This window comes from Salvelinus fontinalis, chromosome 39 (genome assembly GCF_029448725.1).
Source record: "Salvelinus fontinalis isolate EN_2023a chromosome 39, ASM2944872v1, whole genome shotgun sequence".
NCBI lineage: Eukaryota > Metazoa > Chordata > Actinopteri > Salmoniformes > Salmonidae > Salvelinus > Salvelinus fontinalis.
The window spans coordinates 20,238,255-20,251,420 of record NC_074703.1 but is presented as its reverse complement, the minus strand read 5'-3'; the positions used below and the strand labels follow the sequence as shown (position 1 = coordinate 20,251,420).

Genomic DNA, 13,166 nt, shown 5'->3' with positions numbered 1-13,166 from the left:
AGAGAGAGAGGAAGAGAGAGCGAGACACAGAAAGAGGGGGGGCTGGAGAGAGAGACACCCAGAGAAAGAGGGGGGGCTGGAGAGAGAGAGGAAGAGACAAAGGTCATGATCAGATGAGCTCCTGCATTTTTCAGCATGTTCTTAAAAAATATATAGACTTAGAGTTAGATAAACGTGGCTTTTTTGTCAGGAACATATACAGGATGCTACCCTCTACAACATAACCTTCACTCCAAATCAAAACTCAAAACCTACAACCTGATTTTGGACGGAATTACGTAAATCACCTGGAAGGCTTACAACTACATCAAATGCTCTGGGAAACAACAGAAACCTGAAAACACCCTCCAACCTGGAACTGAGTGAGTAATGTTCAGTCTGAAGCTATATCTTATTTCCAAAAGCCCAGAAGAAAAATACATTAGATTACTTTATAAGGACTGAATGCTAAATTAAGGCTGCCAAGCTTGATACAACTTCAATTAGCACTGAGGTGTCAAGTGAGAGGTGTCAAAGCCTTTATCCTAACAATGGCAGGAGAGTCGCATAGTCTACTCCAACCAAATGGAGAAGCCTTAGAAGCTGCCTCCTACTGTTCAGAGGTAATTAAAATACAGTACCCCGTGTATGTAAAGAATTATGAGGCAAGATCACAAAATGAAGCGACTTATGGAAAATCAAGAGGTACTTTTGGGAACATCAGCAACCTCATCTTCCACACAACCATCCCCTGGCATGGCACAATGCTATATTTGCACACTACCCCTCTGTTAACGAGGGGTGGAAATTCAGGATACTAGACAACGAGGACTCTGAGTCAGCTAATATAAATCTCTATAAGTCAGGAACAGTATTGGTACAGGGCAACCCCAAACAGTTTCAGCTGGACTTTCACCTAATCAAAGAATGAGCCCAGCAGGAGAAGCTCTCCCTTGAGAAAGATAGCCCCACCCCGAGCGGGTCAGACCTCTTCATTATATAACCACAGATGAGCAACCCCAAGCAGAAAGTCAACCTTCCAGCACAGAGTACTACCTCCCTCATTGAAATGCAGGATACATTCACCCAGCTGGAGGTAAGGCAGGTGGAGCTGGACCAATAACAATGGACACGTTATGGAACACAATGCCTTCACTGTCTCATCCTGGAATATCCAAGGCCATCCATCTGCCTTTGGCCTAAAGAGCAGGAACCTGGACTTCATCGCAGGAATCGGAAATACAGACATCGTCATCCTACATGAAACCTGGTATAAAAGGAGGCTGGTTGCCCTTCAGGTTAGAGAGAGCTGGTAGTCCCATCCACCAAACTACCAGGTGTGAAACAGGAAAGAGGCTCAGGGGTTATGCTAATTTGGTATAGAGCAGACCTAACTCACACAATTATATTAATCAAAACAGGAACATTTTACATTTGGCTAGAAATTGAAACGGAAATTATCTTAACAGAGAAAAATGTCCTCCTGTTTGCTACCTATAACCCCCCCACTAGAATCGCCATAGTTTAATGAAGACTGATTTCCCCCTCCAGGATGGAGAAGCTATCATTTCCAGGGACATACTAGTCTGTGGCGACCTAAATGCCAGAACTGGACAAGAACCTGACACCCTCAGCACACAGGGGGACAAACACCTGCCTGGAGTTGAGAGCATTCCCTCCCCCATATTCCCCCTAGGCAAAACTACGACAACATAACCAACAAAAACGGGTCACAACTCCTGCAGCTGTCGCACGCTGGGTATGCACATAGTCAACTGGTAGGCTTTGAGGGGACTCCTATGGTAGGTACACCCGGTATCCCGGTATCTCCCGGGTGGCGCAGTGGTCTAGGGCACTGCATCGCAGTGCTAGCTGCGCCACCAGAGTCTCTGGGTTCGCGCCCAGGCTGGGCTGGGTTCGCGCCCAGGCTGGGCTGGGTTCGCGCCCAGGCTCTGTCGCAGCCGGCCGCAACCGGGAGGTCCGTGGGGCGACGCACAATTGGCATAGCGTCGTCCGGGTTAGGGAGGGTTTGGCCGGTAGGGATATCCTTGTCTCAGTATGTAAAATGTAATAAGATGTAAGTCGCTGTAAGTCGCTCTGGATAAGAGCGTCTGCTAAATGACTAAAATGTAAAAAATGTACACCTCCCCAATATTTGGAACCAAGGACTGATCACCCCAATCCACAAAAGTGTAGACAAATTTGAGCCCAATAACTACAATGGAATACGCGAAAAACAGCAACATTGGGAAAATCCTCTGCGTTTACATTAACAGCAGACTCATACATTTCCTCAGTGAAAACAATGTCCTGGGCAAATGTGTGTTTTTTAACCAGCTTAAGCCCCACCCTCTTCAACAAATATATCAACAAATTGGCAAGGGCACTAGAAAAGTCTGCAGCACCCTACTAGAATCTGAAGTCAAATGTCTACCGTTTGCTGATGATCTGGTGCTTCTGTTACCAACCAAGGAGGGTCTACTACAGTAGCACCTAGATCTTGTGCACAGATTCTGCCAGACCTGGGCCCTGACAGTAAATCTCAGTAAGACCAAAAAAATGGCGTCCCAAAAAAGGTCCAGTCGCCAGGACCACAAATACAAATTCCATCTAGACATCGTTGCCCTAGAGCACACACAAAACTACACATACCTTGGCCTAAACATCAGCACCACAGGTAACTTCCACAAAGCTGTGAACGATCTGAGAGACAAGGCAAGAAGTGCATTCTATGCCATCAAAAGGAACATAGAATTTGACATACCAATTAGGATCTGGCTAAAAATACTTGAATCAGTTATAGAACCCATTGTCCTTTATGGTTGTGAGGTCTGGGGTCCGCTCACCAACCATGAATTCACAAAAAATGGGACAAACACCAAATTGAGACTCTGCGCGCAGAATTCTGCAAAAATATCCTGTGTACAATGTAGAACACCAAATAACACATGCAGAGCAGAATTAGGCCGATACCCGCTAATGATCAAAATCCAGAAAAGATCCGTTAAATTATACAACCACCTAAAAGGAAGTGATTCCCAGACCTTCCATAACAAATCCATCACCTACAGAGAGATGATCCTGGAGAAGAGTCCCCTAAGCAAGCTGGTCCTGGGGCTCTGTTCACAAACACAAAACATCCTACAGAGCCCCAGGACAGCAACACAATTAGACCCAATCAAATCATGAGAAAACAAAAAGACAATAACTTGACAGATTGGAAAGAACAAAAAAACTGAGCAAACAAGAATGCTATTTGGCTCTAAACAGAGAGTACACAGCGGCAGACCCAAAGTGACCCAAATTTAAGGAAAACTTTGAGTATGTACACTCAGTGAGCATAGACTTGCTACTGAGAAAGTCCGCCGTAGGCAGATGAACGTACTTTGGTGCGGAAAGTGCAAAACAATCCCAGAACAACAGCAAAGGACCTTGTGAAGATGCTGGAAAAGGTACAAAAGTATCTATATCCACAGTAAAACAAGTCCTATATTCACATAACCTGAAATTCCACTCAGCAAGGAAGAAGCCAGTGCTCCAAAACCGCCATAAAAAAAGCCAGACTACAGTTTGCAACTGCACATGGGGACAAAGATCGTACTTTTTGGAGAAATGTCCTCTGGTCTGATGAAACAAAAATAGAACTGTTTGGCCATTATCATTATAACCATTGTTATGTTTGGACAAAGAAGGGGGAGGCTCGCCAGCCCAAGAACACCATCCCAACCGTGAAGCTCGGGGGTGGCAACAGCATGTTGTGGGGGTGCTTTGCTGCAGGAGGGACTGGTACACATCGCAAAATAGATGGCATCATGATGACGCAAAATTATGTGGATATATTGAAGCAACATCAGTCAAGAAGTTATAGCTTGGTCACAAATGGGCCTTCCAAATGGACAATAACCCCAAGCATACTACCAAAGTCGTGGCAAAATGGCTTAAGGACAACAAAGTCAAGATATTGGAATGGCCATCACAAAGCCCTAACCTCAATCCTATAGAAAATATGTGGGCAGAACTGAACAAGCATGTGCGAACAAGGAGGCCTACAAACCTGACTCAGTTACACCAGCTCTGTCAGGAGGAATGGGACAAAATTCACCCAACTTATTGAGGGAAACTTGTGGAAGGCTACCCGAAACGTTTGACCCAAGTTAAACAATTTCAAAGGCAATGCTACCAAATACTAATTGAGTGTATGTAAACTTCTGACCACTGGGAATGTGATGAAAGAAATAATAGCTGAAAATAAATCATTCTCTCTAGTATTATTCTGACATTTCACATTCTTAAAATAAAGTGGTGATCCTAACTGACCTAAGACAGGGAATTTTTACTAGGATTAAATGTCAGGAATTGTGCAAAATGTATTTGTCTACAGTGTCTATAAACTTCTGACTTCAACTGTACCTACTTACATTTTGGAAGCTAATAGATTGTGTTTAGTTAAAATATCAGACATAATAATTGTTATCAGAAGATACTATTAACACGTACATTTGACTGGACACCCAAGATAGGCTATGGCCCCCCTCTCGAGACGGTCTCAGTTCGGTTCGCTTTAAGGGCTCTTTTGAGTGTTCACACTGAACAAAAAATGTACAGAGTACAGAAAAATTTGCTGAAAGGGGCCAAGTGTGAAAACACAATTAAAATATGACTGAGATTGTTCTTTTAAAGAGGACTATATGGGAAAACACCCTTACTTACCGAAAGGAGCTTCCACGTGATTGGACGAACCTGGCGCGGAATTCCAGACCAGCTCAACTTTCGTAATTCCTCTGAAAGGGGAACAGACAGAGAATTACATTATGACATTTTCAAAGAACATACGAGACCACTGCGATTCTTTGCCTGAAGAAATAAAAATAAAAAAGACAATATTTGAACACACAAATTTCATCAATTACATATTATACTACAAAACCTTAGGCTGATGCTGTAGGCGTTTCTGTATCCTAAGGCATTTATCATGTTTGCGTAGGGGGAAAACATATTCCCTGGAAAGAATATGCGTATTTACTGTGCAGCCTATTTCCCCGAAAGACTCAGAATTGCCTGTTATCCAACACATACATAGACCGTGATGCCAGAAAATGAACCCAAAACATATGTTGGCTCTAGAGGAAAACATATTTCCTTGAAAGACAACACCATGAAGCTTTTTGATTTGGTGTATATTTTCCCCCAAATTCCCTGATATCGCACACATACAAATTAATTCCAAATGCCAAGCTTCTCCTCACCGTCTCGGACACCCATAACATTAGCATTTGACGGGTTTAAAGAGGTTTCCCACCACATGGTCAGGAGGCCGCGTTCTGGGGCCCACGAGCGTTAATGTGAATAAATCTCACATACGGTCTATAAAACCACCAGAAAATATGGTTTTTGCTGGACTCTTCACATTGCATTCGTGCTCTGGTCAAAAACAGTGTACTACTGTATATAGGAAATAGGGTCCCATTTGGAACGCAACCATGGTTTAATTCTGGATTCTTTCACATAATGTCCACTGCATACTTCAAACTCTGCGGGAGTGGGCAGTGCTAAGTCCTATTGGCCATGGTAAAGTGGTAAAGAGTAGTGCACTATAAATGAAACACTAGGGTGCCACTTGGGACACAGGCAAGGCCTTCACCTGTGTCATTCATCCATAGTTCACCAACAGCCATGCATCTAACTTCGCTTCAGCCTAACTAAAGTTTAGGACTGAATCATTAACATTCCGCCTGCCTATTCCAATCCAAATTCCACAAGAATCTCTTCAGTGTACTTGCATATTGTGCATTGTCTCACTCGTGTTAGGAGAGCGCGGGGGGGGGGGGGGGGGGGGTGATGTGTGTAGATGAGATGACAACGGCAGGCAAAACAGGTAAACGCCACTCCCGTTCTCCCGTTCTCCCCTTCCTCCCGACGACTCCTCCATCTCTCTACCGTTATACCTCTCCCTCCATCCCTCCCACTCTACCTCCCTCCATGTAAAAACAAAATCATCTCTGACTCAGGCCTAAACTCCCATCTCCACTCTTGCTCAGAGCGCTGGCGCACGACTGATATAACACAGCAAACATATTGATTAGTTCCAAATTACGGCCCGGCAGTTCTAAAGCAAACGCAAGACAGTATTGTGTTAGTGACAGATATTGCAATGGGAAATGTTGGCCTGTTCTAAACAGGAAGGCCTGGATTAGTCCATTGGCTAAATCGAGTGTCCACTTAGGCTACACAACGTATTCGTAGTTGTATATCACTACTGCTTTGTATACCATCACCACTTAGGCAAGGCTACAATCTGAGCATGTTTGTTTTTCATCTATTTACCCTTTTACTTATTATTTTCATTCCCAATGAGATTCAAAACACTTTTTCAGAAGAGCGCAAAAAGCCAGAAATCAAGCATTCATTATATATTCGCCATATAAAATCAACAACACAGTGCCACGGTAGACATAGGATAAAGGCTAGCCTATAGGATATAGAAATGGTTCCATATTTCCTCCCCGTATCTCCAGGGCCTCTGCTGACGTACATAGATTCTATAATGAATCACAGCCCACAGCGCACTACGGTCGCGTCCCAATAATCTATCCTTCTTCGTGAAGTGTGCAATCGTTCACTACTACCCACAAGTTTAAAAGCATAGAATTGGTGTAGGCACGGGCTATCGTAGGTTTCCGTACACCAGTCGTATCCTTTCAAATCCATAAAGGGATGTGAACAAGTGCACACTTCAGGAGAAAGGAGATTTGGACGCAACCCATCAGTAAGGAATCACACAGCTGCCCCCAACAGCATAAAGCTTTTAAACAGAAGCCCTGAGGCTCCCTAGCAGGTAGACAGGAAATGTATATAGTTATCAAGAGGTAAAGCATGTGCCTTCTTGAAACACTAAATCATATATGCATCATTCAGACCCATACCGTCAGGCCGTAACACCACCTGGTATGGCAAATGCACCGCCCGCAACCACAGGGCTCTTCACAGGGTCGGTGCGGTCTGCCCAACGCCTGCCTTTCAGGACATCTACAAACCCCGGTGTCACAAGAAGGACAAAAAGATCATCAAGGACATCAACCACCCGAGCCACTGCCTGTTATCATCCAGAAGGCGAGGTCAGTACAGGTGAATCAAAGCTGGGACCGAGAGACTGAAAAACTGCTTCTATCTCAAGGCCATCAGTCTGTTAAATTAGCCGTCACTAGTCGGCCTCCACCGAGTACCCGGCCCTGAACTTAGTCACCGTCACTTGCCGACTGGCACCCGGTTACTCTACCACGCACATAGACTGCTGCCCTATGTACATAGACACTTGTCACTTGTTTAAATAAGGTTTGAGTCATTTCATAAGTATATACTGTATTCTAGTCAACGCCATCCTTTTCAACATTTGCTGTATATATATACACACACACACTATTATATCCTACGTATTCCACAGATGTGTGTGTGTGTGTGTGTGTGTGTGTGTGTGTGTGTGTGTGTGTGGTTACTACATGATTCCATATGTGTTATTTCGTAGTTTATGTCTTCACTATTATTCTACAATTTAGAACATAGTCAAACTAAAGGAAAACCCTTGAATGGGTAGGTGTGTCCAAACTTTTGACTGGTACTGTATTTGTACTCCATTGCTCGTCCTAATATTACATATTTCTTCATTCCAGTCTTGTACTTTTAGATGTGTGTATTGTTAAATACTACTGCACTGTTGGAGCTAGGAACACAAGCATTTCGCTACACCCACAATAGCATCTGCTAAATATGTGTATGCGACCAATAAAATTTGATTCGATGGAGATTATTTTAATGGCATGGGCTTGGTAATTAACCTAAACCTAACCTTCTAGAGCCACAGGGCAGCTGTTGGGAAGGAGAGGAGAGGCATGATGAAATGATGCAGAAGAAAGAGGGATGAGAGAAGACAGCGGGACGGGGGAGTGCAAGGGGGAGCAGACGGAGGAGAGAGAGAGAGAGAAGGAGAAGGTAGGGAGCAGAGAAAAAGAGGTAGATAGACAACAGTGGAGGGAGAACCACACCCCATTCACAGTTACACTGAGGTAGCAGCTTTAATGAACCCCAAGGCTTTACAGGGAGGGAAGAAACTTTATAGGGAAAGGAATCCACTCAATGAATTAAATACAGAGCTACTCAACGGTGTCTCTCCTCAGTCCGCACTCTGCACCTTCGAACCCTCATTTGCCCCGTCAGCCGCATTAATTAATCAATTAATCTTACTAGCCGTTAATTAAAAACTACCTGTTTCCCAACTGACATTAATCTCACAGTGGGGAGAGAGAGTCAGACACAGACTTACACGCTCTCTCTCCTCGGGCGCTGATGACCTGGAAAGACGACCGCTCTCATGGCCATACGTGCAAGGCTTCTGTGTTTGGGGAGGGCTGGAGGTCAGACATTTACCTGGCACCATCTGGCCAGCAGTGTGAGAGCATCTGCCTGCTGCAGCCATACATCACAGATGGAACATCACGGGACATGACGGAACACACCCTCTGTGCTCGCCGCATTCTAAACACTACTCGAAAAATCTAAACTGGGGAAATCTCAAATGACATTCTATTCACGCATAGGGATTAGGGCAACAGTACCGAGCTACATGGGTACCTCTGGTTGAAAGTAGAGCACTAATGGTTCAAATGAGTGCACTATAAAAAGGTAATAGAATATTATTTAAGATGCGGTCTGCATGTCCCTTTAACATCCCCTCCCGAGCTGACTCAGTCAGCTAACTGATGAGGAAATTCCATCCGGAGCTCCGGCTACATGGAGAAAGAAACAATACGACCTTGCTCAGTTTCCTAGAGCCGGGTCTTAAATTGCAAATGCTATTTCATTAGTGGCCAGAGCTGTCTTGTTTCTCGGAAAAACACAGCTTTTTCAAGAATATATCACTTGTTCATTATAATAAAATAGCAAAGCCTGAAACACTCGTTGAACAAGGTCCCTAGGGACGTGGACCCAGAGCTAAATCAAATCAGAAGTCTCAGAGCCCTGAGTGAGATTATGAGGGAAAGCACAGTGTGAAGCACGCAAGTCAGTCAGCATTGTGTCTGTGAGCTATGAGGCTAATCTAAGAGAAACCGAGAAAAGGCATATCCTAGACAGAGTGACACAGGCCAAGTCAAATAATTAAAGCCGAATGCCAATTAAATGAAAATGCCAGCACAGATTACTAATGACAAATAGAATGTACTGTAGGCCTATTTCTATAGCGAAGACATTGAAAGTGTGTAGAATTGGCAGAAATTTACTTTAAAACTGCAACAATATGAGGGGTGCAGAACTGCAGAAAGATAACAGCTTTAAAACAAACCGCCATTGGCAATGTTCACAACTCCTCCCCCCCCCCCCGCCCCTGACAAATCCTAGGGGAAGCAGCACTGTGTTGAGTCATAGAATCTCTCCCCCGGAGGTCACTTCCTATCCCAGACACCTTGTCCTTAGACTACTGCGTTAATGGTTTATTCATGAGCTCACAAGGAATAGGCCTTGGCTACAGTACATTTTCACTTGCGGCCGCGCCGGTACTTCGTAACATCGTGTACCTCCTGTTTAAGCATTGTAACAGCTGTATCCCTATGGGAGAAGTTGAAGTAATGGATGCTAAATACCTTCAATATTGCAATGTTTATAATGTACGGTACAATTCCAACACAGATTGTGTCGTTCAAATCTCCAGATGGAGAGTCAAGTACTTGGATTTCAATCCACATCCTGTGTGTGTGCGTGAAAGAGAGGAATAAAAAATATATATATATTTTAAAAAGGCAGAGAAAGACAGGCCATTTATCAGGAAATATGAGAGCTGTCAGCCTGTGTGCTGACTGAGTGAGGAAGTGATGGCAGAGGGAGGCAGACAGTTGGCAGGGCCGGAGCCATGCACTATTCAGACACGACTCAGATGGAGAGGGCAACGGGGCGGACAGACAGCCAAGAGGTCTTCACACACAGCTCACATTCATAGACAGACACTACAAAACAAACACTTCCTTGGCGGTGTCAGACATAAAAACCATAAAGTGAGAGGCTATAACATCAGACAGTGACAGCAGATCCCGTAGGCCTATTCCTATCATGGCCGAAACCCCAATAAATAAGAGCGAGGTCTAACTCCACATCCCAAGCAACATCCTGCTGCACTCGTGTCTCATGTAGTCCTGTAAAACTAACGTGGAGAGGCTACAATATCAGTGGCAGGCAGATCCCCATTTCTTCAAACGCAGGGAGCCCAAGAGAACATCCCCAGCGGACAAACTAGGGCCTACCTCCACATCATCACTATCATGGCTAACAAGAATGTCATCCGGCCTGACGCATTTATTTGGCGCTGTAAAAGTTTTAGCTGATGCTCTAAACCTTAAGCACTGAGTCTGTCTGTGTGAGAGACAGAGTACAGCGCTATTAACTCAGGTAAAGGACGAAGAGACAAGCAGCTGGTGACGACAGGCTCGTGAACTAATGGGAATCCTGTAAAAAGATACTCCTCCGTATTACCACCTGGCTTCTGGACGATGAAATGTAGTCTACGTCCCAAATGGCACCCTATTCTTCCCGATAAAGTGCACTACTTTTGACCCAAGAATATATAGTGCACTAGGCCCATTTAGGAAATGGGGTTCCATTTGGGACGCAGCCATGGTGAGATATAGTGCTGGTGACTGGGAAGTGAACGGTACAGTAAGGACCCAGTCAACTCCCCCTAGCCCGGCCTCTCAAAGTCACTGCCGAGAGAGGTGGTTGGCTTCTTAAACTGATTGCATTATAAATTCCTCTACTTCTTATAAATTATCCTACTTCACCCGTGAAGTTTTTAACAACGTACAATATTCTAATTTCAGATGACACTTTTCAAAACCAACTTATTTAAACTTCTCCCTAAAGTGTGTGTATGATGCCAAATTTTAATGAGGCTGAGTAAAAATGAAATGTTTTAAGGTCTAAAATGTACTGTAGACGAAGTGGCAGTTCTGAGGCAGGGATTATGAGGCAGCCCCCAGATCTCTATACTGTTTGTGATTTGGTTCATGGAGAGTTCATACTCTTGGATCTACTATGGGAAGACAAAGTTCTGCCAGGCTGGCACTCTACCACACTGTAATCTAGTGAGTCATACTCCCACTGTCAAGGCATCCGCATGCTTCCCAGCCGAAACAATTCGAAAGAGTTTGCGCATACAGTGCATTCGGAAAGTATTCAGATCCTTTGACTTTTTCCACATTTTGTTACACCCTTATTCTAAAATGGATTCATTTGTTTTCCTCATTAATCTACACACAATACCCAATAATGACACAGAAAAAAACGATTGAGACATTTTTGCTAATTTATAAAAATAAAAACAATAACTGAAATAAACATTTACATAAGAATTCAGACCCTTTACTGAGTACTTTGTTTAAGCACCTTTGGCAAAGATTACAGCCTGGAGTCGTCTTGGGTATGATGCCACAAGCATGGCACACCTGTATTTGGGGAGTTTCTCCCATTCCTCTCTGCAGATCCTCTCAAGATATGTCAGGTTGGATGGGGAGTGTCGCTCTGGCTGGGCCACTCAAGGACATTCAGAGACTTGTCCCGAAGCCACTCCTGCGTTGTCTTGGCTGTGTGCTTAGGGTCGTTGTCCTGTTGGAAGGTGAAACTTCGAACCAGTCGGAGGTCCTGAGTGCTCTGGAGCAGGTTTTCATCAAGGATCTCGCCGTACTTTGCTCCATTCATCTTTGCCTCGATCCTGACTAGTCTCCCAGTCCCTGCCGCTGAAAAACATCCCCACAGCATGATGCTGCCAACACCATGCTTCACTGTAGGGATGGTGCCAGGTTTCCTCCAGACGTGAGGTCAAAGAGTTCAATCTTGGTTTCATCAGACCAGAGAATCTTCTTTTTCATGGTCTGAGAGTCTTTAGGTGCCTTTATGTAAACTCCAAGCGGGCTGTCATGTGCCTTTTACTGAGGAGTGGCTTCCGTCCGGCCACTCTACCATAAAGGCTTGATTGGTAGAGTGCTGCAGAGATGGTTGTTCTTCTGGAAGGTTCTCCCATCTCCACAGAGAAACTCTAGAGCTCATTCAGAGTGACCATTGGGTTCTTATTCACCTCCTTGACCAAGGCCCTTCTGGCCAAACTGAGCAATAGGGGGAGGTGGCCACCTCTAGGAAGAGTCTTGGTGGTTCGAAACATCTTCCATTTAAGAATGATGGAGGCCACTGTGTTCTTGGTGACCTTCAATGCTGCAGAAATGTTTTGGTACCCTTCCCCAGATGTGTGCCTTAACATGATCCTGTCTCTGGGCTCTATGGACAATTCCTTCGACGTCATGGCTTGGATTTTGCTCTGACATGTACGGTTAACTCTGGGACCTAATATAGACAGGTGTGTGCCTTTCCAAATAATGTCCAATCAATTTCTAGAAACATCTCAAGGATGATCAATGGAAACAGGATGCACTGGAGCTCAACATTGAGTTTCATAGCTAAGGGTCTGAATACTTAAGTAAATAAGTATTTTATTTTTAATACATTTGCAAAAACCTGTTTTTGCTTTGTCATTATGGGGTATTGTGTGTAAATCAAGGAAAAACATGCATTTCATACATTTTCGAATTCGGCTGTAATGTAACAAAATTAATATGAATACGTTTTGAATGCACTGTATATTATGACAACATTTGTGACGTTCTTGTTAGTTTTGGACTTCAGTAAGGGTTTTCGCGGCTGTTTGGGCACACAAAAACATTTCGATGCAAGCCGAAGTCGGCAGCCGAAGTCGGCAGCCGAAGTCGGCAGCCGAAGTCGGCAGCCGAAGTCTTACGCCCCTTCGTCAGTGATTGGTCAACAGTAGGGATTCTTCAATAAAGTCTGTTGTCATTCAATGAGAGACGACTGGTTATTCAAAGTTTCATTGAGAGATACAAATTTTACATCTAGCTAAGATTGGTGCAGTGTGAGACTAATATCTGCTTGACTAAAATGTCAAAATGAGTGACAGATTTCTAGAGTAATCATAGATTCATTCGGACTATTTTGAGGAAACGTATGTAAACGGTGTCTCAAAATGGACACAAAGTACTATCGTCGCTTTTGTATCGTTTTTCAAGCAAAGGTCTTTCGAGGTAGTTGGCTAGCACACTTGTCTGGTTCGCCAAACGCGCCAGCCGAATTGAAGCATACGC

The 13,166-nt window shown here is 44.2% G+C and overlaps 1 protein-coding gene across 2 annotated transcripts in view; it reads right to left on the bottom strand.

Annotated features, from left to right (window-relative positions):
• The window catches only part of tbc1d22a (TBC1 domain family, member 22a), a 162,329-nt gene that overhangs the window by 134,773 nt on the left and 14,390 nt on the right, over positions 1-13,166 (bottom strand). For both annotated transcript variants that reach the window (XM_055906168.1, XM_055906167.1), the window contains exon 6: positions 4,690-4,760. In XM_055906168.1, the coding sequence (XP_055762143.1) occupies positions 4,690-4,760 (71 nt within the window). The remainder of the gene's footprint in view (positions 1-4,689; positions 4,761-13,166) is intronic.